General features: G+C 36.0%; 3 protein-coding genes across 5 annotated transcripts in view; 1 reads left to right on the top strand and 2 right to left on the bottom strand.

The window, feature by feature from the left end:
• DNAlig4 (DNA ligase 4) overlaps positions 1-9,229 on the bottom strand; it is a 38,386-nt gene extending 29,157 nt beyond the window's left edge. The window contains exons 1-5 of one of the 3 annotated variants that reach the window (XM_089650454.1): positions 9,184-9,229; positions 6,371-6,576; positions 4,224-4,536; positions 3,704-3,882; positions 2,679-3,051 (exon numbers count right to left, since the gene is read on the bottom strand). In XM_089650454.1, coding sequence (XP_089506580.1) covers positions 2,679-3,051; positions 3,704-3,882; positions 4,224-4,536; positions 6,371-6,538 — 1,033 coding nt within the window. In that variant the 5' untranslated portion in view covers positions 6,539-6,576; positions 9,184-9,229. Of the gene's footprint in view, positions 1-2,678; positions 3,052-3,703; positions 3,883-4,223; positions 4,537-6,370; positions 6,577-9,183 lie in introns of those variants that run through there. The other 2 variants (XM_089650457.1, XM_089650461.1) reach the window with 2 other exon arrangements.
• LOC149425314 (general transcription factor 3C polypeptide 3) lies at positions 6,621-9,233 on the bottom strand. The gene has a single exon (XM_089650468.1). It carries the CDS (start codon positions 9,099-9,101, stop codon positions 6,621-6,623), a length of 2,481 nt encoding a protein of 826 aa, XP_089506594.1. The 5' UTR covers positions 9,102-9,233.
• A 344-nt stretch (positions 9,234-9,577) lies between these two features.
• Positions 9,578-20,370, top strand: wal (electron transfer flavoprotein subunit alpha wal). Its single transcript, XM_089650474.1, has 7 exons — positions 9,578-9,771; positions 10,029-10,169; positions 13,871-14,135; positions 15,430-15,645; positions 16,648-16,799; positions 18,736-18,846; positions 20,201-20,370. Exons 1-7 carry the CDS (start codon positions 9,730-9,732, stop codon positions 20,264-20,266), a joined length of 993 nt encoding a protein of 330 aa, XP_089506600.1. The 5' UTR covers positions 9,578-9,729; the 3' UTR covers positions 20,267-20,370.
• Positions 20,371-20,841: the final 471 nt, after the last annotated feature.

The following is a 20,841-nucleotide window of genomic DNA, read 5'->3' as shown; positions in this document are numbered from 1 at the left end:
TGACAGTATTTTTGATTTAGATCCAGCTACTGTCACAAATTGGATTACAGCCTTCAAAGGTGGTATGCACACACACAAATCCAATTCGAAAGTCCCACTACGCAGACGCAATAATAATACAATTACGGAAGAAGGGCGAAATGTAATGATAATTTTTTAAAAAGAATCTACCGAAGCTTCCGTCACATTATTGCACGGCATACGTTCACTATTGATATGCAAGCTGTTAAACTTGCCCCCTGTTTTGAAAGCAAGTGCACTATATTATAAAACAAAACTTTGTGTCCACAATTATACGATTTACAACATGGTAACAAAGGATTCCTATTGCTACCTATGGGATGAGTGTGAAGGGGGTTTGATTGCCAATATATTTTCTACAATACAGTGGTGCCTCACACAACGAACGCCTCGCACAGCGAATGCTGCACACAACGAACTTCCTTTTCGTTCATTTCACGATTCATACAACGAACTTCGCTTCACACAACGAAGTCGCCCGATCTTCTACGATCACTGCCGATTAATTGCATCCTCCCGCGCAGGCAGTCGTTAGACTCGTTAGTCACTGCGTAGTACGCTTAACTTACGCACGTATCGCAGCAATCGTTCTTCATTACGAATTAAATCGCACACGTATCACGGCAGTCGTCCTTTTAAGATAAACTCAACATTTTTTTTATATGATGGGTTCTAACAAGAGCAGGAAGGTGATTTCTCTTGAAATGAAACAGGAAATAATTAGAAGGAGTGAATGTGGGGTAAAACAGTGTGACCTCGTCAAAGAGTTTGGCCTCAACAAGACCACCATTTTCACCATTTTGAAAAACAAGGATGCAATAAAATCAGCCAAAGTAGCCAAAGGAGTATCAAAACTATTTAATGAAAAACATAGATCTTCATCATCATCAACATCAAGAACATCCTGGTCAAATGGAAAGCAGTTCAGGAGTTTACCAATGCCCACTATCCGGATTCCGCTGAAGCAAACAGGATCAACGACCTGTACTCCGATACTCTTGTCCGTTATTTCCGGCAGATGTTGAAGAAAAGAGAGAAACAAACGACTTTGGACAGGTTTTTCACTGCACCATCGGCGGAAAATGGATGAAGATGTGCAAGATTCGATTATTTCTTAAAATTAAAAAATGTGTGTTTTTTTCATTGTGTTTTTAGATGTATCTAAATAAAAATAATAACAAAAAATTTATCTTTTTTTTATGTCATCTTACCATATTTTATGCTACAGAACGAATTATTTTTTTTAACATGTATTGTTATGGGAAAACGCGTTTCACATAACGAACTTTTCGCATAACGAACTTGCTCCTGGAACGAATTAAGTTCGTTGTGTGAGGCACCACTGTACTTGTGAAAGTTTTAGAATCATACATAGCAGCAAACACCCAAACAAAAATATAGTTTTGTACACAGATGGTTGTGGTTATCAAAACAAAAACACAACTCTTTCAAACGCACTACTTAGATTAAGTTTAACTCACATTAATATAGAAATAGAGCATAACTATTTAGAAAAGGGTCATACCCAAATGGAAGTACATAGCTGCCATAGTTTAATTGAACGAAAACTTAAAAATAACTATATCTACTTCCCAACCAATTATCTGGGAGTATGCAGAGAAGCTAGAATTTCTCAACCCACTTCAGTATTTAAGTTACGAATATTTTTTGAATTATGACGATGTTAATGTCTATAGTTCAATTCGTCCAGGACATAGAAGAGGTGACCCAACAGTAGCAGATTTAAGATGCTTGCAATATTTGGCTGGTAGACTTAACTTTAAACTTAATTATTTTGATTCGTGGAAGCCATTATTAAAGCCACCAGTTTCAACCTTAAACGACTACGCTCAACCAGCACAGCTATATAAGAGACAGATAAAAATTAAACAAAATTGAAAAATTCGACCACCTCCAGGACTTGAAAAGTGTCCTTCCGAAATTCTGTTGGGAGTTTTATGATAAACTTTTTCATTAATTATTATTTTAAGTGTCATAGAACAGTGTTATTTTTTATATTATTTTATGAAAAAGCATTATTATTTGATAGACCGAAGACGTCTAATTTCTTAATTTTTTGTTCATCTTGTTGTTGATTTATTTTATTTTCGTCACTTTAGTGTTATAAAACTAATATTATGTAAATATTCTGTTCTGGAAGTACTACTAGGTAGTAAATTTTACGTGCAAAATTCCATAAGTGAAAAAATTTTTCAAAGCAAAATTACTTATCTAACACTGCCACTACACTGTTTAAAAAAAATATATTTTGTCCAAATAAAATATTTATAATGAAAAAAATATTCATTAGATACGTCTTTTATTAAAATAAAAAAATCATTCTAATTTTAAAATGGGAAGGTTTTTTCGCTTTCCTGTAAAAGTACATTTTTGCAGTTAGGTAATTTTGCGGTGGAAGCAACGTTATATTTGTGTGTTTTAATGCAAAATCCACCTTTTTTAACTTTTCATTACTTGGAAACCTATGTCCAGACATTCTTGAGGAACAATACAACATTGAAGCATTTTAATTACAATTATTTTTATTAAATTTTTGTCTTTGGATAGGAATAAACCAAGATTGGCAGCTAGCATGACAGCCAGCTCACTAGCCGAACAAAATAAATGCACAAAAGCAGAATAAAAACTAGTGTCACCTTTTGAGCCGAAGACTTTGTTGGTTTTGTGCCAACCCATCATTTCACCATCAACAATAAAGCTGTGAACCTTGGGATCCAGTGCATCCTCCAGATATTTGGTAAGCAAACCTTCACTTTTGTACGACTCGCCAAAGTTTGGGGTAAAGTCAAAACCATTTCTGGAGAAGTATTTGAACTTATTATCTTTCATGTGAATTTGAAATCTTTCTCCGTCAAATTTCATCTCAATGAAGTATTCCTCGTCTCTTTTCATGGAAGATTTAATTTTGGTAATGTCCAAACGTTCCGATAACATGGGACGAAAAGGTGCAAACAGTTCAATTTCTATTTCGTGCAGTCTTATGGTAGGACTGTGAAGAACTGAGCAAACCTGAAAATAGTTTAATAACCATTATTAAAAGTACTAATTACAGTTGTGGGTCTATGATTACCTCTAGTTGAATGATGAATTTATTTTTGTGCCATTTTCAAAATTGGAATTGATTGTGTCAAGAATTCAGACAAGCGATAAAGTACCAACCTATGTTAAAATTATTTTATTTGTTACTTTTCAAAATTGGAATTTATGTGTCACAATTTCAGACAAGCGATAAAGTACCTACCTATATGGTATCTTTTACCAAAAAAATATTTTAATTCTAAATTTGAAATGACCGTACTTGTTTCGTTTAAATTTCTTAGGGTTTATCTTGACAAGTTAAGTAAAATTTTGTGATTTTTCAAGGGTCAATCATTTTCAAGAAAGCTTTATTTACTACCTAGATTAATTAACACAATGTCCCGTGAATTTTGATAGGTCTGCGCTAGTTTTATAATAATTTATAAGGGTCAAACATAGTTTATATGCTACTCCCTGATTTGTAAACTTGGTTAGTGAATCAGGTATATAACTCGCCACTCGCTTTCGCCCTGCGAGTAAAATTGAAGATGGACGGATTTATATGTATATATAAGAATGTAGGAAAACATAAATGCTCTTATTTGAAAGTAGAATGCGTAAGTTATATTATGTATGTACTTACTTTAGATAAACTATTGCAGGAGTCATATAAATCCGAAGCATCGACATGGAAGCAGTTAAGGATTTTCTGATGTCCTATGCCAAGTCTTATGTCTTTTAAAATTATTCTAATAAGCCATTTTTGTTGCAAGGCGGTCATGTTAGATACAAATTTGGTAAGTTCTTCATCCACACTCCCAGCTAGCGAAATAAATCTCATTTAGACAAAGCAGATTAACGAATACTTTAGTTTTACTGACATAATAAATATTCAGTAAAACATACAGAAAAAAACTATGAAAACAAGATAGGTAATGAATAATTGTTGATAGGTAAACAGCCTTCCTGTGCAAGAAATTGATAGCAGTTTGCAGGGCTAACAACTCAGTATCCAACAAGGCGTTTTCATGTGCCCTCGATATGTAACTAATCTTACTAGACAATGTGTTGATAGAATATTATTATGTACCAGTGCTCCCAATAGCACAATTTTTTTTAATGATTGATTGTAACAATATTGTGTTTATCCACACAATACATACTTCGAGTCCTGTCTGCATGAAGCGAGGCGATTTTATCAAGACTGTCATTGACATCTTGAATGGTAAGTTCTCCGGAATTGTTGCATCTTGATTTTAGCACGTAGTAGGCCACATCTGCAAAGTCAGCCGCCGTGGCTTGAGAGGAAGAAGGGGCCTTGTAGTTAGTAAGCTTGGAGGCTTCATGTCCTTTGCTTGGGAGGTTGAGGACTCGAATATACATTCTGGCTAATGTATTCTCCTTTATCCCATAAGCACCCCTTTCACGCTCATTTTGTGGCAAAAGCATTCTCAATATAGGAAAAAAATCCTTATTCTATAAAAGCAATGGGTTTTTTTCAAGTAAACATCGATTTATTTCGATAATACATAAATATTATATTGCAGTCAAAACAGGGTCAGAGATTGAAATTTGTATAATATCCATTCATACTAGGTATAAAGAATAAACCAATACATAACATGAAATTTTGGATTATATAATTTTTTCAATCTCTGGGACAATATATTCACATGTTACCAAAACAAAAATTATAAATAGGTATATTTCAAATAAAAAATATTTAACTGTCACTTTTTTTTAATAAAGCAATTCACCATAAAAAGAATGGTTTGTAATAAAACCCACTCAATGAAAGTAATCACAGTTTATAAATTTGAAATCATTCTCCCGAAAAGTTGTTGTTTCTGACTTGTAATATTTATGCTTAGATGATAGATACAGTCGAACTTGGTTATAACGATCACGACAATAGCGAGTTCACAGCTATAATGAGCAATTACAAAAGAATACTTTAGTTCAGGCTTATCTTCATATAATTGATGGCTGTTATAACGAGCTCGATTCACTGATATACCATGCAAATAATTTTATCAACACAATTTCTGAATACTTGAATGGGTGGTTGGGTTTGCAGCGCAGTCCATTGTGGGACTTTTCTGCGTAGAATATGGATGTAAGTTTTTAACCAATCCTACTAATACTATCAAATTGGGTTGCATAGCGATACAAAAATATTCCCAGACAATCAGCGATGTGACATGTGAACTTTATGTTGCTTAATTTCAATATTTATTTATTTATTCACAGTAAAAATATTGTACTCTTAAAGAAATACAACTTTCTTCAAGTCCAATAAAAAATACATAACAATTTAGTCTTGTATAATATTATAGCTAAGCACTTGGATTTTTATGTATTATTTAAATTATGCGTGAAATAATTATATTATCTACGTCACCCCTTCTCACAGCAATGTTGTGTGACTGGAGGTGGTGGGGATAAGGTTAAGCATATCTGGTCACTAAACACAATTAAAGCCATTTCAACCAGGGCAATACTGCGAGTATCTACTACAACCAGGCGCAAATAATAATGCACCTGCTATGTAATATTTTAAATTAATTATTTATGTGTGAAATAATTAACATAAAGAAACTAGAAATTCGCGCACAAGTGTAAAAAGCACTAGTAATTCGTAAGCAGATTTTATTTTCGAAGTCTTAAAAGTGATAGAACAATGCGAGTTGCCTGTAAATTGTCGGATTCATTTATTGCATATGCTACACCTTCGCCACCTCGCCCTTATCGGCATGTCTATGGGTAGGTATTTTATTCTTTGATAAGTTGGGTAGCTGTGCCTGTTCTTTACAATACATGAATGTACAATGTATACAATTACTTTATACTTGAATGTTTTCTTTATTTACAATGTTATTTTATTTGGATTTTACGATAGTATTAGCATTTGATTTTTATAATTAGTTATGCTATTATCCATGTTACACTTACATACATAAACTGTAAATTTACCCTGTAAAAGCCCGATAGGGCGATAATGAATAATAAATAATATTTATGAAATATGTAATTGCGACTTGTTATTTTTAATTATTTAAATTTTTAATCCAGCAGGACTGGGAGAATAGTGCAATCCCAGTTTGCCTTATTTATGTATAAGATGTAAACAATTATTACATTTAAAGAGAAAAATTATATTATAAAAAAAAAAAAAATAATAATTATAACTATATACATTTTTTTTACTAAAGGATCTCCCTCCAAGGAGGTCGCTGCATCATTTTAATCATCATCAGTTATTAATAAGTACCATCTTTTATGCTTGTGTTAAATTAGTGAATGTCCTTACCATTCCCTTTGAATCTCTTTTGCGAAAATCATCGATATATCTGTGAAGTATATCATCTTTTTTAATTTTGGCATTTTTAATTTTCTCACATAAATCACAGAACTCTTGAAACAATATTTGGCTGGCAATGTGCTTCTCCGCAGGTGGTGAAGTTTCTTGAAGACTCATAGTGAAGGTTTCCTTTTAGAAAATGTGTCAAATAATACCTGAAAACAAAAATACAATTCAAGAAAAGAAAACAAGCAAATATTTATATAATAATATATTTTTCAAGATACATTTGAGCGACTTCAGGAGAATCATTTTTATAAATTAAGTGCAGGTTGAACGCTATCTCCTTAGTCAAATCAAGAATGTCGGGATTTTCATTAATTAAATCTATATTGACTTCTAATGCCTTTTTGTAGTATTCTGCTGCTTTTTGAATAATGCCAATTTGGTGGTAGGCCCGGCCGATGTTATAGTAGACTTCTTGGCGGCCGTCAGGTCCACGCAGCTTTTCGTAATAGCTGAGAAATGCTATACTTTGGATGACCAGCTTGTGTTTGTTGGTTGAAAACTTCTGGCAAGCCATGTGGGTCATTGTGATTCCAGCGAGGAGTGCAACCAGCGGTGATTTATGTTCCTCGTAAATGGTCATGAATTCTTTAAGCGCATACTTGTAGGATCCCGCCATCAGACAGTTGTTGCCATGCAGCACGTGGAGGAACTTGTCAGAATTCCCCAGTCGCACCAGAAGTCTCATTAGGAATCGATTGTGACGAGTATCGTCCACCCTCTGGATTACCAGGTTCAGCATGTTCCAGACCTTAGGCTTCTCGGGTGCCTTCTGAACAAAGTCTCTCACCACATTGTAGGCAAAATAATAATCTTCATTACAGATACAAGCGATTAGACAGATAAACTCTAATGTGCTTCTATACTGGGCAAACTTTTTACTTGATACGGCTGAAAATGCGAGGCGCTCCATGACGCTGTAATAACCAAAGTCTTGGGCTATCTTTAGCAGCTCTTTGAGAAGCTCCCATTCTGTCTGGAGGGACAGTTGGTTAGAGCTTTCATCAAATGTGTAATCATCAGCTTCTTCCATTTCCTCTCCTTTGGCTTCGCGCATGGCTTTCAAGAGATCGGGGCAATCTCTGGATCTAAATGTTGATACTTCATCTCTATTTCTTATCTTAAAAAAGTGACGACTGAGCAAGATTTGACCTACTTTTAAGTAAGAATCGAGATCACCAATAGATTTATATATTTGACATCTTTCATATAATAAAGCAGTGTCCAGCACATCAGTCTGAGGATTCTGTTCCAAAGCGAGAGTGGCTTCATCCAGTCGGTTCATATCCTTCAAAATATTGGACAACTTCATGCGAGCTTCCAAATGTTGAGGAGCGAGTCTAATAACGGTCTTGAATGGCTCGATGGCTTCTTGGTTGCGTCCCAACGCTGTGAGGCTCTGTGCGTACTTGAGCCACACGGCGGGTAAACTGAAGCGAGAACTGGCTACCAGTGGTCTCAGCAGTCGCAGGGCCCCCTCGTGTCTCCCTTCACTTGTCAGGGCTTCCTCTACATCCAGATATATGTCCCCCGATGTTTCAACATCTTCATTTTCCAACAAAGCATCAATTAGAGAGTCAATCACTTGGTATGCTTTCATGTGTATGAGACAAATAGTCAGTTTACTGCGTAAGTCGATTGGCAGGGAGGGGGGGATGTCGCAAGACAGTACATTTGTGATATCTTCTAAGACTCCTTCTTCACACACCGTTTGCACGTCAGCTTCAATATCTACTCCCCCTTTTTCCACAAAAATTTCTAAGCATTTGTCATATTTTTTAAACGCAATCAGCAGCTCCAAATACAAATTCAAATCTTCGAAAGAAAATAAATTGGGACACTTATCATAAGCAATATTCATGGCCTGCAGAGCTTTGAATATTTTATTTTCACTGTGATATTGACGCGCCACCGTTTTGGCAATGCTTAGGATGGTGGGGCCATCGCTCAAGGGAAGTATTCCCAAGAGCCTCATGTAACATTGCTGAGAAGATAAATTGAAGGAGGAGGAAACATGGCCCTTGGCTTCCAACTCCTTCATGGCTTCGATCCTCTTCATGTGGTATGGCAAGTGTTTAGGGTTTCCATTAATGGCTCGGGTGTAGCAGATGACTTCTTGCTTGGGATCTCCTCTTTCTTTAGAAATGGCTGCGAGCCTCATCCACTGCTCTGAATCCGTAGGGCTCAAGTGTGCAGCTATCAATGAAAACTGCAATGATTTCTCCGCATCCTTTTCATTAATTTGTGCCAAGGTGTGGAACGGTTCAGAGGCAGTGGGAACTTGGCGGATGATCTCGTAGCACATCTTTTCGGCGAGGTCCTTTTCACCCCGAGCGTAGCGCAGATTCGCTTCCCCCATGAGCCCCATCAGGGCGGGCGGCAGCTGGCGCCGGAACCTGCGGTTGCGGTTCCTTCCACCTTCCCCCTCTATACGCGCTTTCTTTCTGCCTCTTGAGCTACTTGCTTTATTCTGTTCGGAAACAACTCTGCTAATATCGCTTTCGTCTTCTTCCTCCTCACTTTCGTTGTTCTCCTCATCTTCCGCGTAGTTACTTTCGCCCCACTGTTCGGAATACTCGGCGAACGATAATTCCCCGTTTAAGAATTTATTAGTGAGCTCTCTTTCTATATCATTTGAATCACCACTATCGATTTTTCTTTTAGAGAAATCCATCTTTCAAAAATATTATTAAACCCGAAACACTAACAAAACATTCAAAATCAAAACACGGAAAGAAAATTCAAGTAGTTCTCACCTAATGCGATATAACCTCACTTTATTTACTCAATTTACTGCCTGCACACGTCAAAGTCAAATCAAAAGAATTGACAAATTATTATCACAACATTGATTCTCTATGGTAAAGTTTTAACTAAACCATACCACTCACGACGATACTAAACTTGTATGACAAAGTAAATGACTAAAGAAAATATAAGACGACAAAGTTCAAGCGCACAAATAAGGAAAAAAAAATAAGAGTTTAGGTTAGATTTTAGAAAGAATTACAATACATAAAATGCATAATTTCATTTGGAGTTTGTCAGTTTCTGGATGACTTCGCGTTCTCCGCAACCGTGTGTGTAATACTTATGTACGAATTTTGCTGCTTGATTCGATTCTCTAATTGTCTATGGTTTCTGCATCTGACGTACACAATCAGATTTTGATCAGATTGACTTTTGGACCTTTCAACTTTTCTCGTACTTGGCTTGCCGATTTCTTTGGGCAAAAAGTATTCATTTTGCTGGTTTGAACATACACTATTATTACGGCTAAAAAGGACTAATTATTTTTTATTATGTTTTCAACAGTTCAACGCCGCCTTTGTTCGAAAGCGCAGGTAAATAATATAATATAATGAAACAATATTATTAAAATACATCTAATCATGTTGAATCTGTCAAAACAATTAATTAATATTCCTCAAAGTTTAATTTTAGCGATCAAAGTTTTACTACTACACTTATGTAATTTTTTAAAATTTTCAGTAACTTTGCTCACCTTGTAAATATCACGTTAAAATATGAATATCAAAATAATTTTACGATAACATCGCTGATAACAGTTTAATTACGTAAATGTTTGCATTAATTTTAGCTCAAGCGATTCCAGAGTACTCTTATCATAGCAGAGCACAACAATGAGAAACTCCTTCCCATAACTCAAAATGCCATTTCGGCAGCTAAGAAAATTGGTGGAGACATTACTGTGCTTGTAGCTGGAACCAAATGTGGATCGGTAAGTTTCAATATTAAAAAAAGAACTACATGTTCATACGAAATCAAAGTAAATGTACAGAGCATAGGGACACACTTAATACCATTGATGTGTTGTATTTAGAGGGGATATGACTAAAACTACCGAAACCGGTCTACGTGCACCGCTTATCGCGTTCTAATAGCGGAACACGTTTTGAAGAAATATTAGTATGCAGTAGCGCCTCTAATTGTATAGCTCTATGCTTAAAACACTTTATATCAGTTAGATAATAATGAGAAGTAAGTATTTCAGTTTCTGGAAATGGAAAATAATACATTTTAATAGTTTTTTCATTAAAATTAAAATCAATAGGCCATTGTTATTGATGCAAAAGTTTTTAGGTTAATTTTTCAAAACTGTATTGCCAACATTGTTCCTGATATTAATTATTAATTGTTGCAATATTTTGTTCTTGCAAAAAGAGGAGGAGTTTAGAAGACTAACAGTTTTGCAAAATAAAGCCTGATTTAACGGCTTGGTTGGAATGTCGAGCTTAGCGCGGCTTGGAACATAATCTTTATATATGTTGTAAGCCTAGATATTACCAATATTAAATGTATTGTCTGTGATTTTAATAGAGGAATGTGTTTATTTTTTCTTTGTAAAACCAAACTACTGTTTACGGTTCCACAACACAGTGACAATTCAACACACTTTTAAAAAGTGGTATAAAGTCATTAGAAATGATGAATTTTTTTTTTTACCTAACCTAACCTACTTAACCCAGTTAATAAAGTTTTTGTTTCATCACTTTCCATGACTTTATATTACTTTTTAAAGATGTGATGATTTATCCGGTCAACACTGTTTACGTGAGTGATATATCTACGCTCTCTACTAGAAATGAGTAAGTTCTGCGTATTGCTGGAGGCCTCCGAGGATTACTTCCTTTCAAAAGAACTCGAGTTCTAGGAGTGGGTTCCGAGTTTTTGGGTACGAACCGGGTACCAGGTGTTGTGGCAGGTGCTGGGACGCACCGTTCCGGCCTCGAACTCAGTTCCAGACTCAGACCAGAACCCATACCAGGACTCGGACCTGTTCACCTAATTTTTTTTTAATTTAAAATTTTATTTTTAAAAGTACGAGGCATATCCAGAAAGTAAGTGTACTGAGGCTCTCACGACCGAATGAATTTTATTTTCGATATGTTGGCTACACTTACGTGTAGCCTGACTCTTCCCCTCCGCAACGAGACCTGTTCAAGGTCAGTACGTTGAGAAGTGTCAACGCGACAACACGTTTCGTGAAAAATGTCAATCCAATCTCCCGCCAAATGCGAAATACGCGGCGTCATCCGTTATCTCGTTTGGAAGGAAAAACCTCCATTTGAGGTTTATAATGAGGTTAAAACTGCATATGGTGATAAAGCTATGAATTGTACGAGTGTGTACAAGTGGTATCGCGAGTTTAAAAACGGTTCTCACCTCTTCACCCTCCACCAAAAAGTTCAAAACCACAATTTCAGCCAAGAAAATCGTGGCATCCGTGTTTTGGGACTGTCAAGGCATAATTTTGATTGAATATCTGCCTCAAGTGGAGACCATCAACTCTGCAAGATACTGTGAGACCCTAAAAAAATTGCGGAAGGCGATTCATAACAAGAGGAGAGGCATGCTGACAAAGGGAGTCTGCTGCACGACAATGCCAGACCACACACGGCCAACGCCACGAAGGAACTGCTTGCTTCGTTTAAATGGGATATCCTGAACCACCCCGCGCATTCCCTTAACCTAGCACCTTCAGATTATTATCTCTTTACCTCCCTGAAGCTGTACATGGGTGGAAAAAGGTTTTTTTACCGACGAGGAGGTAAAGGAGGAGGCGGAGAAGTGGACGAAGGGGTTGGCGGGAAACTTCTTCGAAGAAGCCATCAAAAATTGATACCCCGCTTCACCACCTGCATTGAGAGGAATGGCGACTATGTCTAAAAATAGCTTACATATGTACTACGGTAACCATGTAATTTTTTTGTTTCAATAAAAAGATTTGTAACCTACAAAAATTCAGTACACTTACTTTCTGGATACGCCTCGTATATAAAACAAAGCTGCATGCATTACATTCCCAAGAGTTAAGAAACTCATTTAAATTAATCCAATTTTAACTAACACTGAAAATTACTAATTGTTTTTTTACGATCACTCATAATTTGTTGCTAGTGTTGAATTCTAAGTCCATTAAAATGTCCATTTTTGCCAAAGTTCCCCACCTCAATCAGCATTGTGCTATATGCCAGAATAATAATTTGAAAATAGTTTTTGTTTTGCAAGAGTCGTGCACTATTCATGAAATTGTGACAAAAAAACCGCTGAACACAAACTTTCCTGACGTTGTAACTTTTCAAATTCCTTACCAGATTATTTTAAATTGATTATCAATAATTAATAACATCGAAATTCCTCATTGTTTGCTGAAATAAATGATAATTATAAATTTTAGTGAGATGGAAATATGCAATATTATCATTTAAGTAAACGTCAACGTTTTGACTGCTAGCGCCTCGGCGTCTAGAAAAAAAACTATGCTGCGGCTTACCAAGACTTAAAAGGCCGATTTAGCCTGCTTAAATTTGAGCGAGGAATGTTGTACATAGCGAGGATACGGATTGACTGAGATACCGGGCCTAAATCACAGAACCCATTACCACATACCCATTGCCCTATTTTTGTCATAGCAATAATTTTTTAATTATCCTGTATTGTAACATTTCTCCTTGTATTAAGTTTGTGTAATATGTAATGTGTTGAAATTGAACATGCCCGTTAGTAAATAAATAAATATAGAGCGTTCCAAGAAATACCGATCAAAATAAAAGAAAAGTTAAATGTTAACTAACTAACTAACTAACCATCACGCCGTTTCTCCGCAGGGGTAGGCAGAGAGGACGGACCATCAAACAACTCGGTCTTGGCACACACTCCTTGCCTCATTCACATTCATACAGAGGTTAAAATTTTAAAAAGAAGTGTAATTTTTAATTTTTGTAATTTGTTATTTCAAATAATAATAATAATAATAATTTTTATTCCAGGATGTGGGGAGGTTAGTGCAATCCCACACGTCCCATATATGTATACATATTTTTTGTACAGTAGGTATGTGAAATTGAAAAAATATATGACAGAATAAATTAATAACAAATTAATTAACAACTATGCAGGGTGTGGTCTTGAGTGAGCTTGGGCCCAGCGCTCACTCAGGAGTGGCGCTTGGTGCTGGTAGGCTGCGGTCACCCACGTATTGGCGGAGCCCATTAGCCGCATCCTGGCTCCAGTGACCCGGTGTCTCATCAGGCCGGCAAATCCATTCAGTCCTAGTTCCGTGAACATTGTCGATGCGCTGCTGTATCTTCGGTATCCAAATATGATTCTACAGGCGTCATTATATTGAATTCGGAGTCGTTCCATCGAGCAAGTTCGGTAGTGACACCATGTCTCACACGTATACAGGCCAGTACAGAATGCGTTGAACAGTATTTTTTTAACGGTATTGCTGCATTTGAAAAATCTGCGGGCAATCATGTTAGACACTATGCAAATACCTACTGTACTTAGTTTGTAACTTATATGCTATAAAATATTATGTGATTTTTTATATTCTCATATATATAACCACTGTACATATTGCATGTACTATTTTAAGTTAAATACATAAATAAGAGTTGCTAATGCATATTTCAGGTAGCCGAGCAGGTGGCGAAGGCGTCGGGTCTGTCACGCGTGCTGGTGGCCGAGGATGCGGCCTTCAAGGGCTTCACCGCAGAGTCTCTGACTCCGTTGGTACTGGCTACACAGAAACAGTTTAGCTTCACGCACATCGTGGCTGGGGCTTCTGCTTTCGGCAAGGCCCTGCTGCCCCGCGTGGCCGCCAAGCTGGACGTGTCTCCCGTGTCGGATATCATCGGTGTTCAAGATGCCAATACTTTCGTCAGAGCCATTTATGCAGGTGCTGTGATTAGGATATAGTTTTTAATGATAATTAACAAAATTATGTTATATTTTTTAAAACTCTTCACAGACTGTTTGAATCCAAACAAATTTTGTTTCTAACTGTCAGTTAGGAACGAACTTAAGTTGAACAAGATTCAAAGGAACGTTAGAATGAAATATTGTGTCCTTGCTGGTCGAACAAGGTTATAACTTCACAAGTAGGTATATTCTAGAATCAAAAATATACATCCGATTAAAAATTTTCTTTTATAATGAAGAACTAAAATACTATAATATATAAGATAAAACCATAAATTTAGCAATTGCCATAGACGTTACGAGAAATTGACATTATAATGTTTGGAACTCCATAACTCAGAATAAGGTAATGTTCAATTACAACCTTGTCAAACTAAAGTGATGATATGTTGGGCGCGCCAGATACTTTCCCACATTCCTGTTTCACAGCTCCTTACCTTCTCCACTACCTTGGGTACGCCATAGTTCCACTGGCTCCAGACGGTTGGTAATAGTGTGACTCTTGTATGGTACTCGCCATGAAGAAAAAATAATGGAATTCATTCATATTATAAAATTTTCATAGTCCACATTGTGATGTTAGTGGAAACAGAACTAACAAATTATTAAATTATTCATCAACTGTTGTTACGGCAAAAAGTCTATACTCACGCGGCTGTATCAACAGTTGATACGGAAACTTTGACGGCCGATATTCCAGCGCTCTTTCGTCATAAATGTATTTCTTGCTCACTTGGACATTCGTAGAACTATCACGATGCTGACATCTACAAGAATTTCTCAAAAATAAAATTGTATTTCATAAAAAAAGATCGATAATCAAGTGCGCCTCTTCGCGCCTTTTAGTCCTTTAGTTTACATTTTTGTCAACGGATGGCGTTAGTACTACATTGTATGTCATTCATAACTTTTCATAACTAAAAATGATAAGTGATCATGGTGTCCCACTTGTGTCTATCAACGCAGTGGCCTAAGTACACACATGCCGAGTGAATGGCGGGACCACATTCAAAAGATACGGTACGTCTTTGTATGAGATTTTATGTTTTTGTTTTTATAAATATCTAAGAGTGTTGACACACGAGGATTTGTTTTCATATTGTGGAGAATAATCTGTTCTGTCTATATAGTCCAATAAATCATGCCAGAATGCTATAATTTGACATTTAATTGCGTGCATAGGTATTTGAAAATATGTACCGCGTATGGGTATAGATAAAACAGCAAATTAACGCGTTCAAAAGGTTAATAGTCTTACTTCTTCTCACCAGGTAACGCAATCCAGACAGTTCAGTCCCTGGATGCCGTGAAGGTAGTGACCGTGCGGGGCACCTCCTTTGAGCCTGCTCCGCTGGAGGGAGGCACCACGGTGGTGGAGGCCGCAGCCCCTGGGGACTACAAGTCTGACCTCACACAGTGGGTGTCCCAGGAGCTTAGCAAGTCCGACAGGCCGGAGCTAACCAGCGCAAAGAACATTGTTTCTGGAGGTGGGTTTCTTACAAGCTAATTAATAACTTGTCTAATTTCTATTGTGCCTTTTTGTTGATGTATTTTTGCCCCAGATTTTTAACCACCCGAGCGATAGCTACCTAGATTTAGATTTCACCGCTCATGCCCATTAGCGATAGCTATCCAAATTTATAATGTAGGTAGGTGATTTTTATGAATCGTTTTTTTTTCACTCGCGCGGTTAACTTAGACGGGTTCAAAAACATCCAGAATGAGGTTGATTGTTAATCAACATTCCGCCTCATTCAAACTAAAAACTCGGGTTTTACTCGGCCTTTTCAAGCCTTTTGTAAGTTGTCTACATCATTACAGGTTCCATGTTAACTCAACACAATGACAATTCAACACACCTTTAAAAAGTGATATAAAGTTGTTGAAAGCGATGAAAACCAAACTAACCTTCATAATCTATCTTTTTTTATTTCACTATTCATGACTTATACTTATATCACTTTTTAACATGTTGAAGGCCAGAGCATAAAACAAAAAAAATATTTTTTAACCCTTCAGAGAGAAAAATCTATAAAAACTCATAATTGGAATCTAAAGTTTTATTAGCCGATTTTCTTTTTCTTTCATTTTTCGACGCATTGAAGTCAAAATAACATCGCAAATTATTCTAAAAGGAAAATATTACAATGCTTGCGTGTTCTCCAGAGACCTATCGGCATTCCACTGATTAAATGTGTGTTGATTGTCATTGTAATGAGTTATCTGGTCACCATCATAACAATCCCTTTATACTGCATTGAAAAATTCTAGTGAGAATCAGCCATTAAAAAATCGCTAAAAACTAAAAAATAATTTTTTTAAATTACTGATGCTATACTCCAGATGCGACCTCTCACAATGTCTACTGGCATGCTGAAGCAGAAGGGTTCATAGAACTCTCATAAAGGGCTTGCCCTCCAGAAGGGATTTCTAGTTACTTTTGGGTTCCCTCTCGTACATCTCTTTGAAACATTTTATTTGTGTTGTAGGTCGTGGCATCAAGTCAGCAGATAACTTCAAGCTGTTGTTTGACCTAGCCGATAAGCTGAACGCCGCCGTGGGAGCTTCCCGCGCTGCTGTGGATGCCGGTTTCTGCCCCAACGACATGCAGATCGGACAAACAGGAAAGATTGTCGCTCCTGTAAGTATTTTATAATTGCATTATTACCACGCGTAAAACGGCCTTGACTTACGGCCGGCTTAACCACTAACCGACACATAAGAATCTATTAAATAATATGGATAGTGTTTTGCTTTATTATACCATAGATATATTGTGGTGATTCCCTAAAAGAGCAATGTCGACTTTAAGGAGGCAGCGATGGCAATAAGAAGGTTTTGAAAAATTTGGTGGACAGAAATAATTTCATACTTTGTTGTAAAAATCATACCTATGAACCAATAGTTTCAAGTTTTACTTTTAAAGAAACTTTTTGAAGAAATTATTATTGGAATTTTTTTCTTTGTTTTTAGACTGCAATTCTAGGGATGTCACTGTGTTACGGCGGATTTCAAGATGGTACAAAAAATGAATTTCTTGCAATATGTTTGTTGACTGAGTGTAGCGAACTTCTGTTTTAACTCATCGTTTTACATTCTTCTGTCTTTAAATTTGTTTGTACTTTCCGTTTCTAGATGGTGGCTGTTTTAATAGTTCAGTAAAGATCTTTTTTCCGAATGTGAAATCATCGTGTTTATTTGGACTTTCTTATTCGAATTTTTCAAGTAAAAAAGAATTGTCATTAAGATAGTGACATTTCATTAGATAAATTGTATAATTCCATTTGAAGTAAAACAATGTTACATAAAATATATGGTTTAACCAGTGAAAAGCCGATGGGTCTTTGGAAAACAGGCGAGCATTCTAATATTGTCCTTTTTACAATAATTTGCAATGCAATTTTGACTTTCATGCTTCGAAAAATGTATGAAATACACAATCAGCGTTGTTTGGGCTAATAAAACTTTAGGTTCCACTAATATTTTTCTGTTTTATGCTCCGGCCTTCAACAGGTTAATGTTAAGTGAGTAGGCATATAACCACTCAGAACATTAGAACGTCAAAAGACGTAAATATGATAATAGCGGTCAAGACATTAGAACGTCTTTTCACGTAAACACGCGAGATTTTACAAAAATCGATTTATTTCCATCACTAGTATACGGATTGCCATGATTTAAAAAACAGAGTATCGATAATGAATAACGCTACGCGGTCTGTATTCAAGAATATCTATGGAACGTAGAAGTGCATTATCTAAGCCGATTGAATCTGTCATCTTGTTCGTTCATAATTTATTGCGTTTCTAAATAATTTATTAAAAATATTTTAGTTTGGACGGTTAATATTTTGAGGTGACTAATAGTTTTTAATTATATTTCTTCAATATATAAAGTGTTATTTCTTTATGAAACTCAGAAAAAAGTACATTTTTCACGGCTTTGAAATAATGGTAAACGATTCTTACATATTTTTGACGTTTTCATAAAATGTATATTTAGAAACACAAATATTTACGTATAACAAAACAATGCGATAGTGGATTTCATAATCTTTCCAAAACATTTTTTAGAATGAGGCTACGTTTCCCAAAACGTGAGTTATGAAGCTTTTAGCAAAACTCGTAAATAACACAAAAATTATCACGTTTTGACAGTTCTCAAAGGAACACATAGTAAATAAATGTCTTTGTCTGAGAGGTTAAGTACCTATTTCATAGGGAATTTTGGTTTTCATTTATTAAATAAGAAAAAATTAGAAACTTTGTTTTGAATCGGGCCATGTCAAGAGTCAAAATAAGAGAAGGGCATGTATCAGACGACGTGTGAATGTGAATGAAGCATGGAGTGTGTGCCAAGACCGAGTTGTTTGGCGGTCCATTCTCTCTGCCTACCCCTGTAGAAACAGCATGATGGTTAGTTGGTTAGTTATGTTTCAGTTAGAAACGGTTGTGTAACATTTTCATGTTGTTTTTATTCAGTTTTCCTGGAGTCGCACTCTGAAGAGAAATCTCTTGGAATTTCTGGGTGGTAAGCACAAAAAGTTTAGTGAGTAAACATTGAGTAATTTTTTCCAGGACCTGTACATCGCTGTGGGGATCAGCGGAGCCATCCAGCACTTGGCGGGTATGAAGGACTCCAAGACTATTGTGGCCATCAACAAGGACCCCGAGGCTCCCATCTTCCAGGCTCGTTCTAATTATATTTATTTAAACTGATTGAGCTAACTTTTATTTATGAAGACCTGTAAAGTGCTAAGACTTTGGGCTCAAAGCTGTGGGTTCAAAACAAGGCAAATTAATATATTTCTATGTTTTTCACATACTGATTTTAACCCATTGGCCTCAAACGACGCCGTCCCGGCGGGTCTGGTGTCGTCGGCTTAAAAACGAAAAAGGGATACATTATTGACATCTGTGTTTAAAATTTTAAATGCCAATCGCTCTGTAGATAAGTAAGCATTCATTTCGTAGTAATTGGCAGGACTCCGTTGGTACAGTTTTTTCCTGATATTTACGATTCAAATTTTGTTATATTTCAGCGTCATTGAATTTTTTTTAAAATAGCGTGTGGTTCGGGAATTGACAAGCTTGTTCGTAAAATGCGTGGTGGGCGGCTAACATCAGCCCAAATTGAAATAAAATATATTATGGTCATAAGTATGATTAATGTAAAACTTTTCTTAATCCTATTATAAAAAAAAGAAAAAAAAAATGGTTTTTATAAAAAAAATATTTTTATATCCTCGTTTAATCATATTATTATTATTTTTTAAAAAACTGCATATGTTTTTTGCAAACCTTAATTCAATGAACGAGTAAATTTAAAAAAATTATTTCGTTTGCATGTTTAGTTTAAAAGTTATGTAAGATTTAGTACACCACTGCAGATTTAAAACTTCGGTACAAAACAATTCGGAGGCCAATGGGTTAAATGGTTTATGAAGATATTTTTAATATCGCCTTGGTTGGAACTCAGAACCCAAACCTAGTTTGAATTGGCTTCGGCCATGTTTAGTGAAGCGAAACTTAGTGGATTTGTGACTTTTATAAATACAGTAGTTACATTTTATTTTTTACAAATCAGATACTAGCTAAAAAGTAACAGAATTTTGCAGGCAGATTCTTTCAAGAATTAATAGATTTTATTTTGAATCTCCCACTGACATAATCAGAGACAATTTTATTCAACAAAAATATTCCCTCCCTACTGACAACCACTGGCAGGTTGGTCCTATCTGCAAGAAGATAAAGCAGGCTATGTTGATGCTGTCCTTGGTAAATATCCGAAATATAGACGCTTGTGCTCTGCAAAACAGCAGAGTTCTCAAGAAAATAACTCCACAGCAGTCTGAAGAAGTGGATTCCATTAGTAAGTTGGATGGATGGAGCCACGGGTAGTGGGTACAAGAAATCTTAACTTTGAATACTCTCTAACTTGGGAGTTCCCCGCCTCGTGAGGATTCCAAATTGCCAAGCCACTCTCTCTGCCTTTATGTCATATATCAAAATTTAACCGTTTTTTGGTATTATTCTTTTGTAGGTGGCTGACTTTGGACTGGTAGCAGATCTGTTCAAGGCTGTTCCCGAACTCACTGAGAAGCTGTAATACTCATACCTCATCTGCAACTATCAACCTCCACCGCTGTTTGTTAAATAATTGTATATTTTGTAAAATAAGAATTCCCTCTGTTGAAAATAAATAGTTAAAAATATGTGCTTGTTTGTTTGTTCATTTTTTTCCCTTTTCCTAACCGATTTGAGGATCTCAACAAGGCGCCTAAGGGTCAAGCATGGTCGATCGATAAAACCCTCTACCAATACGATGCACTTTTGACTAAATCCGTCAACTATGGGTATTAGGCTGCATTAAAATGAGTGTATTTCATTTGACTATTAGGAATGGTGATCCCTTGACAATACTTGCCAGTGTTGCTATCGCAGGGCGACTTCATATTTATTTCATTGTCAATATCATTCTAATGTTCGCTGATGATATGAAGATATATAGAATTATTGACAATATAGAGGACTGTCTAACACTTCAATCTAATATTAATAGCTTTAACGATTGGTGTCTTAAAAACAAATTAACACTTAATGTAAAAAAATGTCAACTTATGAGATTCCACAGAAAAAAAAACCCATTGTTGTTCACCTACTTTCTCAATAATCACACCTTAT

The sequence above is a fragment of the Hesperophylax consimilis genome, chromosome 3, assembly GCF_061612785.1.
Source record: "Hesperophylax consimilis isolate HC1 chromosome 3, BYU_Hcon_1.0, whole genome shotgun sequence".
In the NCBI taxonomy this organism is placed as follows: Eukaryota; Metazoa; Arthropoda; class Insecta; order Trichoptera; family Limnephilidae; genus Hesperophylax; species Hesperophylax consimilis.
The sequence above is the reverse complement of the archived record's forward strand: the minus strand, read 5'-3'. Positions and strand labels throughout refer to the sequence as shown.

Excerpts from the sequence above, each read along its gene's own strand:
- LOC149425314 (XM_089650468.1), bottom strand. The coding sequence starts at position 9,101 with ATGGATTTCTCTAAAAGAAAAATCGATAGTGGTGATTCAAATGATATA.
- wal (XM_089650474.1), top strand. The coding sequence starts at position 9,730 with ATGTTTTCAACAGTTCAACGCCGCCTTTGTTCGAAAGCGCAG. Across the intron at positions 14,136-15,429 it reads CGTCAGAGCCATTTATGCAG|GTAACGCAATCCAGACAGTT; the intron begins GTGCTGTGATTA and ends TCTTCTCACCAG. Across the intron at positions 15,646-16,647 it reads AAAGAACATTGTTTCTGGAG|GTCGTGGCATCAAGTCAGCA; the intron begins GTGGGTTTCTTA and ends TTTGTGTTGTAG.